The following is a 13,296-nucleotide window of genomic DNA, read 5'->3' as shown; positions in this document are numbered from 1 at the left end:
ACGCTTATAGGTACCCACTGCCCACTGATAAAGCCTTACTGCTCACCCACAGGGAGGAGGACTAGACTAATACGGTAAGTTCAAAATACCGGTACATACTCGGAATGGCTATGCTGCGCTGGAAGTGGGGGGTCGTCTTATACGGCGAGTATAGCACTAAACCTAAAATTTTTCTGCCAAAGTCGGGGGTCGTCTTATACGCCGGGTCGTCTTATACGCCGGAAAATACGGTATGTCAGGTTTAGTGTCATCCAACAGGTCCCAGATCTCAGCCACATGCTTAGAGATCGATCTGGCATTCAAATATAGCCCTCGCATGAATGGTCTTTGTTTTTTTATACTCTGATCCTCTGTGCTCTGGCGTTGCTCCACCATTCCTTTTTTTAAAATAAAAAAATATAATTTTTAAAAACTTTTCTAGAAAGCCTTTCAGCTTAAATTTGCATATGAACCTCACTTTTGCAGAAGGTTTACATGTTTGTAATTTGCCTCTCCTAAATGGGTATCTGCCTTCTAAGAATGGTAAATGTAAAAAAAAAAGTCTGCTGTGTCATGATGTTTACATGCATATACATTATCGTGCTGAGGTCCGCATTTGCCCTTTTTTGTTTCTTTTTGCCCATGCCGTTCTACATAGGCAACAAGCTTTCCTTACCTTTTTCCATAATGTTACTCAACATCGAGCACCAAATAGTCAACTCGTGCCTTTCAAAGGAATGACCTCTTGGCTTTGTCAGCACTTGTGTATTTTAGCAGTTTAATCATGATTCCATTAGGAAAACCATGTAAACTGTAAATACCAACCATTACAACAATCTATAACACATTACATAATCATATCAATATGTGTTTACATTGCAAAATGGTCCAGCAATGACAGAAACACCGGCTTCCCATATGAATGTATGTACATGCACAGCCATAGCAAATGATCTCAATGTGTATACTTTCTACAATGAGAAAAAAAGATAACGCTTTAAAATGAAAACAATGTCAAAGATTGTCTCAGTCTGTCATTAACAGCAAAATCCGATTTATCACGCACCACACTTGAAAAACAATGGGAATTTGGGAGGTGCTTGGATGCCTTTAGGGGGCTGGGGGCAACAGCGCAATTGATGTTCCCGGCAGCTTTGAAAGTTATGCACAATAATAAAATGTTTAATTTAAGATCTGTGCAGGCGGCCGACGAGCTCTTACTATCATTGGGTAGCAAATCCTAGGAGATCCCGAGTAAGTTCTTGTGTATCAGGAGTAGGGTATGGGTAAGCATCAATACACAGAATAGGGTCAGTAGTGAAATAAGTTTGGTAGAAGAAAAAAAAAGGAAAATAAATAAATACATTTCTGTGTAAAATACATAAATAACAGAAGGAAAATAAGAAATGGGTTTAGGAAAAACACAAATTAGAGTGTGTATTTCACTATTTATATATGGTGCTGACATCTTTAAATTTTGGTCTCCGTTTTGTTTTTAGGCACAAATAGAGAGGTAGGGGGGCTCTTGCAGGAGCGCAGGGAGGGGTGCTATTCTACTGGAATTTTCCGGTTAGATATAGCAAGGGTTCTCCATGGGGAGGGGGGAGGTGAGGGAAAAGGGCACAGGGGTTTGTGGGTGGGGTGGGTGGTAGAAAAGAAACAAAAAAAAATCCTCATTTTTCAAGTCTTAGTTCATTTGTATTTATGGTGGTCCGTTCTGGCATCTTCATTGTGCTGGTTTAAATATAGAATGGTCATAGGGGTAAGGCGGATGGTTTTTCTTCATGGGAGATATTAAAATCATTTCCTGGAACGTTAATGGTTTGCGTTCTAAACCAAGAGCTAATAAAATCTGGCAATATCTGCGTGACTCTGAGGCTCAGATAATAATACTCCAGGAAACCCACTTGACCATTGCTGAATCTACGGCAGAGATTAATAAAAAGAGGTGGATTGACTTTGCAGTCTCCACTTCGCAAAATCTTAATATCAGAGGAGTATCGATTATCTTTAAAAAACAACTTAAAGCGAGGATGATAAAGCAGATTGTCGACCCATGTGGCAGATGGGCAATTGTTACGGTCTGTATTGCCGATGCCCAGTACACTCTAGTCGGCTATTATGGCCCTAATATAGACGATCCCTCCTTTTTGGAGACTATTGTGTTCCATCTTTTGTCATGTCCAAATCCTATCATATGGGCAGGAGATTTTAACATTGTCTTGGATCCTTGTTTGGACAAATCTCCTAGCAGCCGCCCCTTGGTTCCTTCCAAATCCAGGTTATTTCTTCTTGCATCTATGAGGCAATATGCCTATGTAGATATCTGGAGATTAAGATCAGGAAAGCAGCAGGGTGTTTCTTTTAGGAACTATAAGTACCACCACAAGTCTAGGATCGACTTTGTGCTGATAAGCCAAAGTTTGACCGATGCTGTAAAATCTATTATTTACCTTCCCCTACACCTGTCAGATCACTCAGCGATTTTTTTGGTGTATAAAGGGTCGTCTAGAATAGTTCCAAGATGTGGGTCCTTTGATCGCTCTCTCCTTACGAACTCTGAGGATGTCTCCTATCTCAAAGCTGAGGTCCAAAGCTTTATTAGCATTAATGTTGGCTCAGCTGCCTTGGATGTTGTTTGGGACTCCCTAAAAGCATGTTTGAGAGGTCTGATCACAGGGAAAGTGTCTTTCCGTGCTAAACAATACAGGGAGGAGGTCGCTACCATCGAGGCAGAGATAGTTAAGATCCAAGCTGATATCGATTTACTGTCAACCCCGTCTGAGGCTGTATACAAGCCGCTTAGAGAGAAATTGTTGAGTTTAAAATCCTCTCTGGGGACAGTTCTTGGTAGGAGAATTCAGCAGAGATGGGAGGCCAGTAGGCTGGCGCATTTTGAGTATGGGGAGGGCGCGGGTAAGCTATTGGCATGGAAGGCCAAAACAGAGCAGGCTCGGAACAACATTGCCAAAATAGCTTCTGGAGGTTCTATAATCTCCTCAGACGAAGGTATTAGATCTGCCTTTAGAGATTTTTTTAACGGGATATATCATGAAGATAAATCCATTAACCCTGCTTTAATTAAACAGTGGCTTAGTAAAATCTCTCTTCCTGCCTTATCTGCCGAGAAAAGTATGCTTCTAGATAGAAACATTTCAGAGGAGGAGGTCAGGACTGCCATTCGGAGCAGTAAAAAAGGCAGAGCTTCAGGACCGGATGGTCTCCCGGCTGAAATGTTTAAACTTCTGGAGCAAGAGATAACACCTCTGTTGGTTGCTCTATTTAACTACATCTTGATAGAGGGTCATTCTCCCCCTGAGTCATGGAATGGTGCCTCCATTACGCTAATTTTAAAATCGGGCAAGCCCGCCACATCATGCGGGTCCTATAGGCCAATTTCTATACTTAATGTAGACTATAAGATATTTACTACAATATTGGCCAGGCGGTTGGCAGGGGTTGCTCCGGAGTTGTTACATCAGGACCAGAAGGGGTTCGTAAAAGGACGACAGCTGTACGAGTTAACCTACGATCTTATTGGGGCCATTGATATGGCCACGACTGCGTCCCTCCCCTTGGCAGCTATAACATTGGATGCCACCAAGGCCTTCGATATGGTAAATTGGATCTACCTTGCGGAGGCCTTGGTGAAATTTAACATCGGGGAGGGTTTTCGGCGCACTATTGAACTTTTGTACAAAAGGCCCTTTGCTCGAGTCCTGGTTAATGGGGTACTTTCGGATCTGTTTAATATCTCTAGAGGGACAAGGCAGGGCTGTCCCCTTTCCCCTTTACTTTTTGATTTATACATCGAGCCCCTAGCACAACGCTTGAGGGATGCCCTAAATATTAAGCCTTTTGTATATCATGGCTGGGAGCGTAAAGTTGCACTCTATGCGGACGATGTGCTTATTTTGACATCTAATGCACAATCCGCACTCCCAGAAGCTCTTTTAATAGCTCAAGAGTTTGGGGATATAGCGGGCTATGAGGTGAACGCTGCAAAAACGGAAGTCCTGGTTTGGAATGATGACATCGGCGATACTAACATCTTGCCAGGGTCTTCAATGCGATACTTGGGCTTAAATATCCCGAAGGATATAAACAATCTAGTTACATCTAATTTTTCTGCTGTAGCAAAGCATTTCCGCCAGTTAATGCGTTCTTGGGAAATGCTTCCATTAACTCTTTTAGGAAGGGTTAATTTAGTTAAAATGACCATCCTACCTAAAATATCTTTTTTATTTAATACAATACCATTATACTTTGAACCTGCCATGATTGCGAAGTTACAGTCCGACATTACATCTTTTATCTGGAACAGGAAACAATCGCGGATCTCCTGGAAAAAACTTAGGAGGCGTAGAGAGAAAGGGGGGTTGGTGGCTCCGGACCTCCAGCTCTACGCCTGGGCTTTTCAATTATCGCATGTTAGAATGCTTTTAAAGATGCCATTAGATTCGGGGGTGGGTGCCTTGTTGTCTGCCTTGATTGATGGGGAGGGTTTAGGTAATTCAGGTTTATTATTTAAATTTGGAAATCAACGCTTTTTTAAGAAAATTAAGTTAAAAATCCTACAGGGTGTATCCAAAACATGGGCCAAATTGATGGGCACATTAAAAATAGGTTATTACTGCGATAAGACTCCCTTATGGGGATTGCCGGAAAGTCCGGAGTGGCTGGGCGATAGCTTGGCGATTCCGATTAAAGATGCAGGGTTGCTAGTTTCGGGGGACTTGTTCTCTGAGGGCATCCTGCTCCCATGGGAGTGCTTGAGAGAGAAAGTGGGTCCTAACTTCTCAAGATTTAAATATCTTCAGATATCAGGTTGGACGCAAGCCTTCTTAGCGCGGCCATCTTTATTGAATAGGTTTCCTATTGGAGGCTATAGTTATCTGGTCTCACAGCTAGTCGACACTCCACCGTCTAAGAAAGAAGTTTCCTTGTGGTACAACTTGATGCTGGATGAACTTGATGGCGACTTTTTGTTACCAGAACATCTTTGGGGTTCTACGCTACCGGGTCATAAGGTGACTGAGTTGTGGTCCATTTCATTTAAAACATTGTGGGAGTTTGTAAAACCAGCTTGGTTCCGTAGGAAGCACCTATATACGTTGCATAGGGCCTACTACTCCCCACTCAGGCTCTCGAAATTCAATCCCGGAAACCCTGTAATGTGCCCAAAATGTGGATCACCGTTGGCGTCAGATGCCCATATGTTCTTCGAATGCCCCTCTCTAAAACCTTTTTGGGAAGATATTGGCCGTTTTCTCTCAGATGCTCTTGGAACTATAATTACTTTTGATTTGGCTATGGTTATCTTTGGGCTCTCGCCTGAGGTCCAAGGACAGGCAAAAATTATTTTGTTCTATGCTGCTTTGCTTGCCCGGAGAGAGATCTGCAAAAAGTGGAAAGAGGTTACACCACCTGCATTTTTAGATTGGCAGATCTCGGTTTTACATGTTTCAAGAATAGATCTAGAAAGATCTGGTAACCAGGATAAGAGAGCCTTTTGGCACCGTTTGGTATGGGTAAACTGAAGCCCGGGTTTTTTTTTTTTTTTTTTTCCCCGGTCCAATGATTATTCACTGTTGGGGCTTCCGAACCTGAATACCCGGACTCTCTTGTTTGGTGTCCTTGGTTTATATTAGCCCCATCAGCCGGGCATGGTGGTGGTGGCACTTTCCCCTTCCTATCTTGATTCCTCATTATGTGGCCCCTGAAGGCATATCTTTCTGAGGGTAGTGTTCAACCTTGTGTTGTTACAATCTATACCCTGCCTGGTTTTTAACCTGAGACGGACTGTTGTGTTCTTGTAGGTGGCCACATCTGGAATCAATAGTGATTAATGAGGACAAAAAAAAAAAGAAAAAAAAAAAAAACATCGAGCACCAAATAGTCAACTCGTGCCTTTCAAAGGAATGACCTCTTGGCTTTGTCAGCACTTGTGTATTTTAGCAGTTTAGTCATGATTCCATTAGGAAAACCATGTAAACTGTAAATACCAACCATTACAACAATCTATAACACATTACATAATCATATCAATATGTGTTTACATTGCAAAATGGTCCAGCAATGACAGAAACACCGGCTTCCCATATGAATGTATGTACATGCACAGCCATAGCAAATGATCTCAATGTGTATACTTTCTACAATGAGAAAAAAAGATAACGCTTTAAAATGAAAACAATGTCAAAGATTGTCTCAGTCTGTCATTAACAGCAAAATCTCTACAATTCACAGCACTTTTGGCAATTAACTTAACTTGCAAGATTTATATTACTTCACCAAAAGATAATGTTGAAACATCTAGAGAATATGCAAATACCACCTTATAGGTACTAAGAATGCATTTTATTTTTTAGGTAACTAATTTTAACATTGGACAATTGTGTAATTTCAAGAGAAAATGGGTATGTATACATAATTTCAAAATGACTTTTATTTGCAAAATTCTGTGATTGTATACTGCTAATCGTATATTTCTCTTTATTTTTAGATTTCATGAAACTTCCCTTGGACCAATGGGACGAAGGTCATGTTAGTACTTGGTTGCAGTCAATTGGAATAAAACAAGCATACATACAGAAGTTACATCAAGAAGAAGTTGATGGTCGTGTTCTGAGAAAAGTAGATGAATCCTTTCTGAGCAGAATGGGCATGAGAAAAGGACCAATTAAGCTGCTTTTTGAAGAAAGAAATAAACTTCTAGAAAATCTGCAAATCAATGTTCAGTCAGATTTCCACAAAGCACCTTCAGAGGTTTTTCGAACTGAACCTCATGAGAGCCAGACGAGAAATTGGGAGAAAAAAGACTGTTCTGGTCAAAAGAATGTTTCAAAACCTATTGAATATCAAAACAATGATACTCAGGCTAGTGGAACCAAAGATATCCAATTCAGTTTTGACCTTCCTTCAGCATCACATGTAGATATTCAAAACAAGGATGAACAGTATAAGAAACAACACGTAGGATCACAAGTGAATGACAGTGTTGATGAAAAAGTGAAAAGGGCAACAAAGTCTTTAACGTTTGCCAAATTTCGACCATTTGGAAAAGATGACATTACATTTAAGTATGTGAAAAATACAGTCCTCGCTCTACCTGAAACTGGAATAATAGATATGATTACCCCTTGCCATGAATACAAATCATTTTTGAATGCTGCTAAATTTGATACCAGAACCAAAAAGTCAAAATTTGCAAATTAGGTTTTTCGTTTTGGTTCTGCATGTATGAATGTTCGTACAAATGGCACAATACATTTTGGTGTAGTGGACAGCATAGAACATAAGGAGTTTAAGCATGGACAAATTATTGGTTTTCCAGTAAATGACAGGAGCAATTATGTTGATGCTTTGGATTTAACTGAAAAATGTTTTGCCGCAGAACTGGAAGCTGTGAGGCATTGCATTCACCCTCCTAAATTCATTGAAGTGATTGAGAAAGACATGGAGGAACAACGCTTTGTTATTGAGGTTGATATTGAACCAATAATTAGCATAGTAAAAGAAAAGATTTTTGAAGTAAGTCTCGTTACTTTTGATGCTTCAAATAAGCTCACTTATGGCAAGCAAACTATCTACAACAGAGTGGGGGCGAATTCTGTACCTATCAAATCTGATGATCACCTTACATTTTTCAATGGCATGAATGAAAGGGATTCAAGGCGAGAAAAGGCAGAAAAATCCAAGCATGCTGCTGACAATGATCACCCAGAAATTTTGGGCCGAAAATTGACTATCCTTTTAACTGATGGCAAGAAGTCTATGGCTGACTCATTGTGGTACATACTTGTTACAAATAAATGTACTGAGGAAGATTTGCAACATATTAACTTTTTAACACGGATGAACGTTTTCTGTGTTTTTGATTTTGATGCAAATTCTAATATGGCAGGCTTATGTAAAAAATACAAAGAACACCATGCAACAAATCTTCATTCCCTCCAAAGCTACTCTATTGAAGGTGGAGTAAGTGTAAGTGAATTCAAAAAACACATGCTCTTGTTTGACCAAACTAGCTGGATATTTTGCAATGGGAGAAATGATTATCTTGGAGATGACAAACCTTGTGATGAAAACACTTGGATAAAAACTAGGAGGAAATATCTAAAGAAAGCAGTTTCACTAATCTGTGGTGAAATACTTCCAAAGGGTTCTTTTGTTGTGTTATTTCTGTTGTTATCTCGAGTCAAAAAGCCAATAATTGACACTTTTCATGAATTTTACACAGAAATGGATAACATTATTTGCATTGCAGAATCTAGAGAAAATTATGAGGAATGGGCATCTTTAGCACAGGCCTCCTGTCCTATTGAGAGACTAGGTGAGATGAGTATTGTTGGAATGAAACTTAGTCATGTAGATGCTACAATTCAAACCATGCTGCCTTCAAATGTTTTAACAAAGCATTTGCCAGTTATCACAAAAGGACTGTGTTCACTGACAGCTGTGGAGGAAGAAAAGTTATGTTCTCTTGAAATATTATGTGTTGATGAATGCAATAATATAAAACCTGACTTCTGGAGTCCAGAAAAAGTACATGAAGTAGAAAGTACTTTCTATCAAGGGGGAAAAGTAAGCTTGAACAACTTTTGGCTTGCTGACAAAAAGATATGTGGAGATGTTATTGAGCGAGAGGCATGCAAAGAGGTCCAGGATATTTTAAATGACGTTTTGCACGGAGGAAAAATTAAGCTTTCAATAGCCAGAATAAAAATATTTCATCAGTCAGGAAGTGGTGGTAGTACTGTTGCACGTCAGGTTCTCTGGAAAAACAGAAAGGAGTTAAGATGTGCAGTAGTAAAGACATCATTCTCATTCACAACAGTAAGTGAACACGCTGTTAAATTCAGAGAATATGAAGAAAAAGATAGCAGGCACTGCCTCACAGTCCTCCTCCTTGTTGAAGACTGTGACGAAGAGTATCTAGATGATTTACGTCATGACCTAGGAGATGCAATGGCGTACAAAAATGTTAATCCTTTGAAGCCATGTTTTATCATAATGAGCTGTAAAAGGTCTAATGTGCCTGAAAAGCTTTGTAGAGCTTCTCCACTTGAAACAGTTGCAGTCACTCATAAATTAACAGATGAGGAAAAACAACAGTTTGCCAGTAAGCGTACTCAACTTGAACAGCAGTTTAACTGCAAGCCAGAATTTATCTTAACTTTTGTTTTAATGAGCCAAGAATTTAATGAACAGTATGTGAAGAACTTTGTAAAACACTTATTGCAGGGAATTGATCACTCCTCTCTTGTAACAAGTCTGATTCGGTATGTTGCGCTTCTGAATTCATATGTACAAAATTCAAACATTTCATTATCACACTGTGAGGCTTTTTTGGGAATTGGTGCATACACAACAGATGAGAAAGACAGAGTAAGAACGTATAATTTTAAAAACAGTGTAAGTGAGCAAGCAAGACTCATTTTCATTGAATTGCGAGAAACTACCACCTGGCTCTCATCAATTCATATTATACACCCCCTTGTTGCTAAGCTAATTTTATATCAACTTTCAGGAAATAGGCATCAGAGTCAAATTGCTATGGATCTTCTGCAAGAAAAGGTTCTTTTTAATCATCGATTTGGACGGGAAGAATTTATGAAGCTAATCAGAGATTTATTTCTCCGACGATACAGAAAAAGTAAAGGTGACAACGTGGACAGTTTTTTCTCTCCGCTTATCGAGCATATTTGTGATACTGAAAAGAACCTTGAAGCAGCCATTACTTTGTTGCAAGCAGCTTATGAATGCCTGGGGAAAGATCCATTTGTTGCTCAGCAGCTTGCCAGACTACATTACACAAATTGAAAGTTTAAAGGTGCTCAGTACTGGGCAGAGGTTGCCAAATCTCATCTGCCGCGAGATTCATTCATATTAGACACAGAATGTCAAGTGTACAGAAAAAAGTTTCATGCTGCCATAGAAGAAAAAGGAGAGGGGAAGTTTCTTACTGCTGCTGAATCCACAGAAATCATAGAGATTGCCCTTAAAGCAATGGAATGTTTCAGGGCTTCAGAAAAGGCTTCAAAGTCAGAGGTGGACTGCATGAACAACAGTGGTTATTTTGGAGAGGTTAATGTTGGATGTAGGCTGTTGCAACTGCTTTCCTCAGTAGAGCCATTCAACAGAAACAAAGAGAGAGAACATAGACTAAAAAAAACGGAGTGGAGCTAGTGACTTGATAGATTATCTCAATGAAGATCATATTCCAGAAGACAAAAGAGAGCCATGGCACAAACTCCATGGCCGTCTGAAGGGATTGCGACAGAACATCTATAACGCCCTCGAATGGATTTCCGAAGATCTTAGTTATTTTCAGACTGATAAAAATGATGACGAAGAACAAAACAATAAAGAGGATGATGCAGTTCATGATCCAAGAAAATGGTTCATCAGGAAATCCAAAGTATGTGCAAGATTCTTCAGTTTAGACTTCCTTTCACAGAAAAAGAATATAGGGTTTGAATCTCAAGCTTATCTAACACCCCTTGTCAGACGCATGAACATTTACAAATTTGGTGGTGGGGATTTCACTAGGATTCTTTCAATGCTCTCAGATTCAAAAGACAACAGATCAGTCCAAAAACTTGAACAAATCATCAGCCTGTACCCAGGAGGTCCACAAAAAGACAGTCTTGATGACAATGATCTTATTAATTACATATTATCTCATATTACACTTGCATGTCTTTCACCCATGTCTTCGAAACTCATAACAATTTCAAAACTAAGAGAACTTAGCAAGAGCTTTTTAAGAAAAAGAAAGATGCCTATTCCAGCAAGTGTACATTATTTGCTTTCATTACTCTACTGGCCAGACGAAGCAGAAGACAGAGACGCAAGTCCAGAAAAAGACACAATTTTGATATCGGCCCTTCAAACGCTGAAACGTCTGTATGAAATAAAATTTAAAAATGTTCCCTCAAGAAAAAAAAGAATATATACACACTTTTTCCTTGGAAATGGAAATGGGTTAAACAGGGCTGTACACAAAAGCAAGATTAAAAAGTGGCTTAGCTGCCCGTTATTTGAAAGGCGATTAAAATGGCTAAATGGAGATGTATGGAAAGCAGAAACAGTTACAAAGTTTTAAAAAGAGTAAAAGGGTGGACAGAAGATAGAAAAGTATTTGTTCATGGCCACTGCCAAAAGAATATTATTCCCATTGTCCCCTTGCATTTTGCTTCAGTGCCTCATGGAAATGAAAATGTAACATTTTATCTGGGATTTTCATTTAATGGACTAGTTGCATTTGACATACAAGTTACAAAGTAAAAATATGTTCCTAAAGTGAACAAGAAGTTTACCCTTGTCCTTTATCAAAGCTCTCTCTAGACACGCTCTCTTACCTTCTAACCAGTGTCAATGACTTTCTTACTAAAGGCATCTTCCCTGAAGCTCTCAAAGCCACCAGATCCTCCTACTCCTATGAAACCTACACTAGAACCTGATGGCCTTGCCAACTACTGGCCCATCACTCACCTATCATTCATCAGCAAGTTCATTGAAAAAGCAGTCTATGTGCAACTCCATGATCATCAGTGCTAGCCATCCACCAGTCTGGTCTCTGATCAAGCTGCAGCACGAAGACCATTACCTTACACATCGTAGTTGATGCCTTCTTAACCACAGATGAAAATGACGCTTGCTTCCTGATACTGTTGGACATCTCAGCTGCCTTCGACACACTTGACCATCTCACCATCATACACACCCTGAATTCTAAAATGGTATTCACCGGTAATGTCCTTCACTAGTTCTCCTCCTACACTTCTAACAAACACTAGCTTGTTCATATGGGCACTCACTGGCCCCAAAAGACTATGACATCAAGGAACTCTTTTTGTTTCATAGATATTTTGAGTTTGTAGGATTTTTAGGTGTTGGCTGACCTGAAGCCCTAATATTGTAGTCTTCCCCATGGAATCTACCCTATCAACGGCTGCTCAGACCCATTGAAACTCTTAATTTTTGGTATCTTCATACTCAAGAGACCCTGAGGAACATAGCTGTAGGTCAGGACTTAGCAGAGACATGTTCTTGCATGTGGAACATTGGACAGAATTGTCATTTTGCATGAAAAAATGCTGAAAATCTGACAAACGTCATATTAAGCGCATGTTCCTGGTAAGCAATTAGTGCGAGGGAGATATGCCACCCAGTGATAGAAGCTTGGAATTTGAAGATTTTTAAGATATATGGTTGACTTTCTATTCCTCGTAGGTGATATCTACAAAAAAACGAATAGGTACCCCAAAATGGGATTTCGATTTGAATTGCTTTTGAAATTTCATGACTGCACCACAACTGTCTGTCTGTGGGCATCCTACACCCACTGACCACCCCCGCATTTCTTCTACCGACTCATGGGAAACAGCTGTCGGTCAATACATGGCAGGGATTTGTTCCTTTGTGCCTGGGCGCAACTGACATGTATTGGGGTAAAATGTTTAACATCTGAAAGAGGGATGTAAGGCTTACACCAGTACATACTCTGGGTTGCGCAGAATTAGAAAATGTATAGTTTTTAGGTCCCTTACACAGACAGATTTAGCGGTCTTGTTGAAACACCATTGTCTACTTGACCAATACTTACTGTGGGGTTTTGTTCAGCCAATAGTTTACAATTGGTTGCAGCTCTTTTATCCAGGCCAGACATGTTCTAAGCCTAGTCATTAAATCCATTAATATGTTGTTGTTGTTGTTGTTGTAAGGTCTCTTGTGGGAAACATCTTAACTCCAGAGAAAGTAGAGCCTACAATTCTTCAGTAATGGAATGTATACAATGTAGAGTATACGTTTCTCAATATAAGTATATCACCAAGTGGGAGGGGGTAGAACAACATAATTCATTTAGTGTCTGAGCAAGATTTCATTCAAAGACATACAAATTACATATACAAAATCTTTACTGTGAGTAATAGTTGTTGAAAGGACATTTGTTTTTCCATAAAGCATTATGAAAGAGCTATGTTAAATCCTTAATCAATTTTACAGGGTATCTATTCTTCAATTTGAATTATTTTGCTTAGGTTTCCAAGGTATTGTATGCTGCCAGCATGGATGTTGTCTTGAGTTTCTTGCTATTCTTTCCAGCATGAATGCAGTCTGGAGTATCTCAATAATGTTGTGTGCAACTGTCCAAGATAACTACCTCTAGGTAGTCCTTGGTTGACGTATCTCAATGATGTCAGTGTTGTGGCATAAGGTTCCATACGTCACCAGATTCCCAGTTCTGACGGTTATGTACTTTAAGTCTTGGTGCAGCCAGATTCCAGATCACACAGGAATGTACTTTCA

The 13,296-nt window shown here is 39.6% G+C and overlaps 1 protein-coding gene across 1 annotated transcript in view; it reads left to right on the top strand.

Moving 5' to 3' along the window:
- Positions 1-11,271, top strand: part of LOC147702258 (sterile alpha motif domain-containing protein 9-like) — a 168,229-nt gene extending 156,958 nt beyond the window's left edge. Inside the window, 4 exon segments of the mRNA XM_086930907.1 lie at positions 6,351-6,398; positions 6,485-10,149; positions 10,151-11,081; positions 11,084-11,271. Of these exon segments, the coding sequence (XP_086787033.1) occupies positions 6,395-6,398; positions 6,485-10,149; positions 10,151-11,081; positions 11,084-11,271 (4,788 nt within the window). The 5' untranslated portion in view covers positions 6,351-6,394.
- The last annotated feature ends 2,025 nt before the right edge of the window (positions 11,272-13,296 follow it).

Source organism: Lissotriton vulgaris, chromosome 7 (assembly GCF_964263255.1).
Source record: "Lissotriton vulgaris chromosome 7, aLisVul1.2, whole genome shotgun sequence".
Classification (NCBI taxonomy): domain Eukaryota; kingdom Metazoa; phylum Chordata; class Amphibia; order Caudata; family Salamandridae; genus Lissotriton; species Lissotriton vulgaris.
This window is presented reverse-complemented; position numbering and strand designations above follow the sequence as displayed.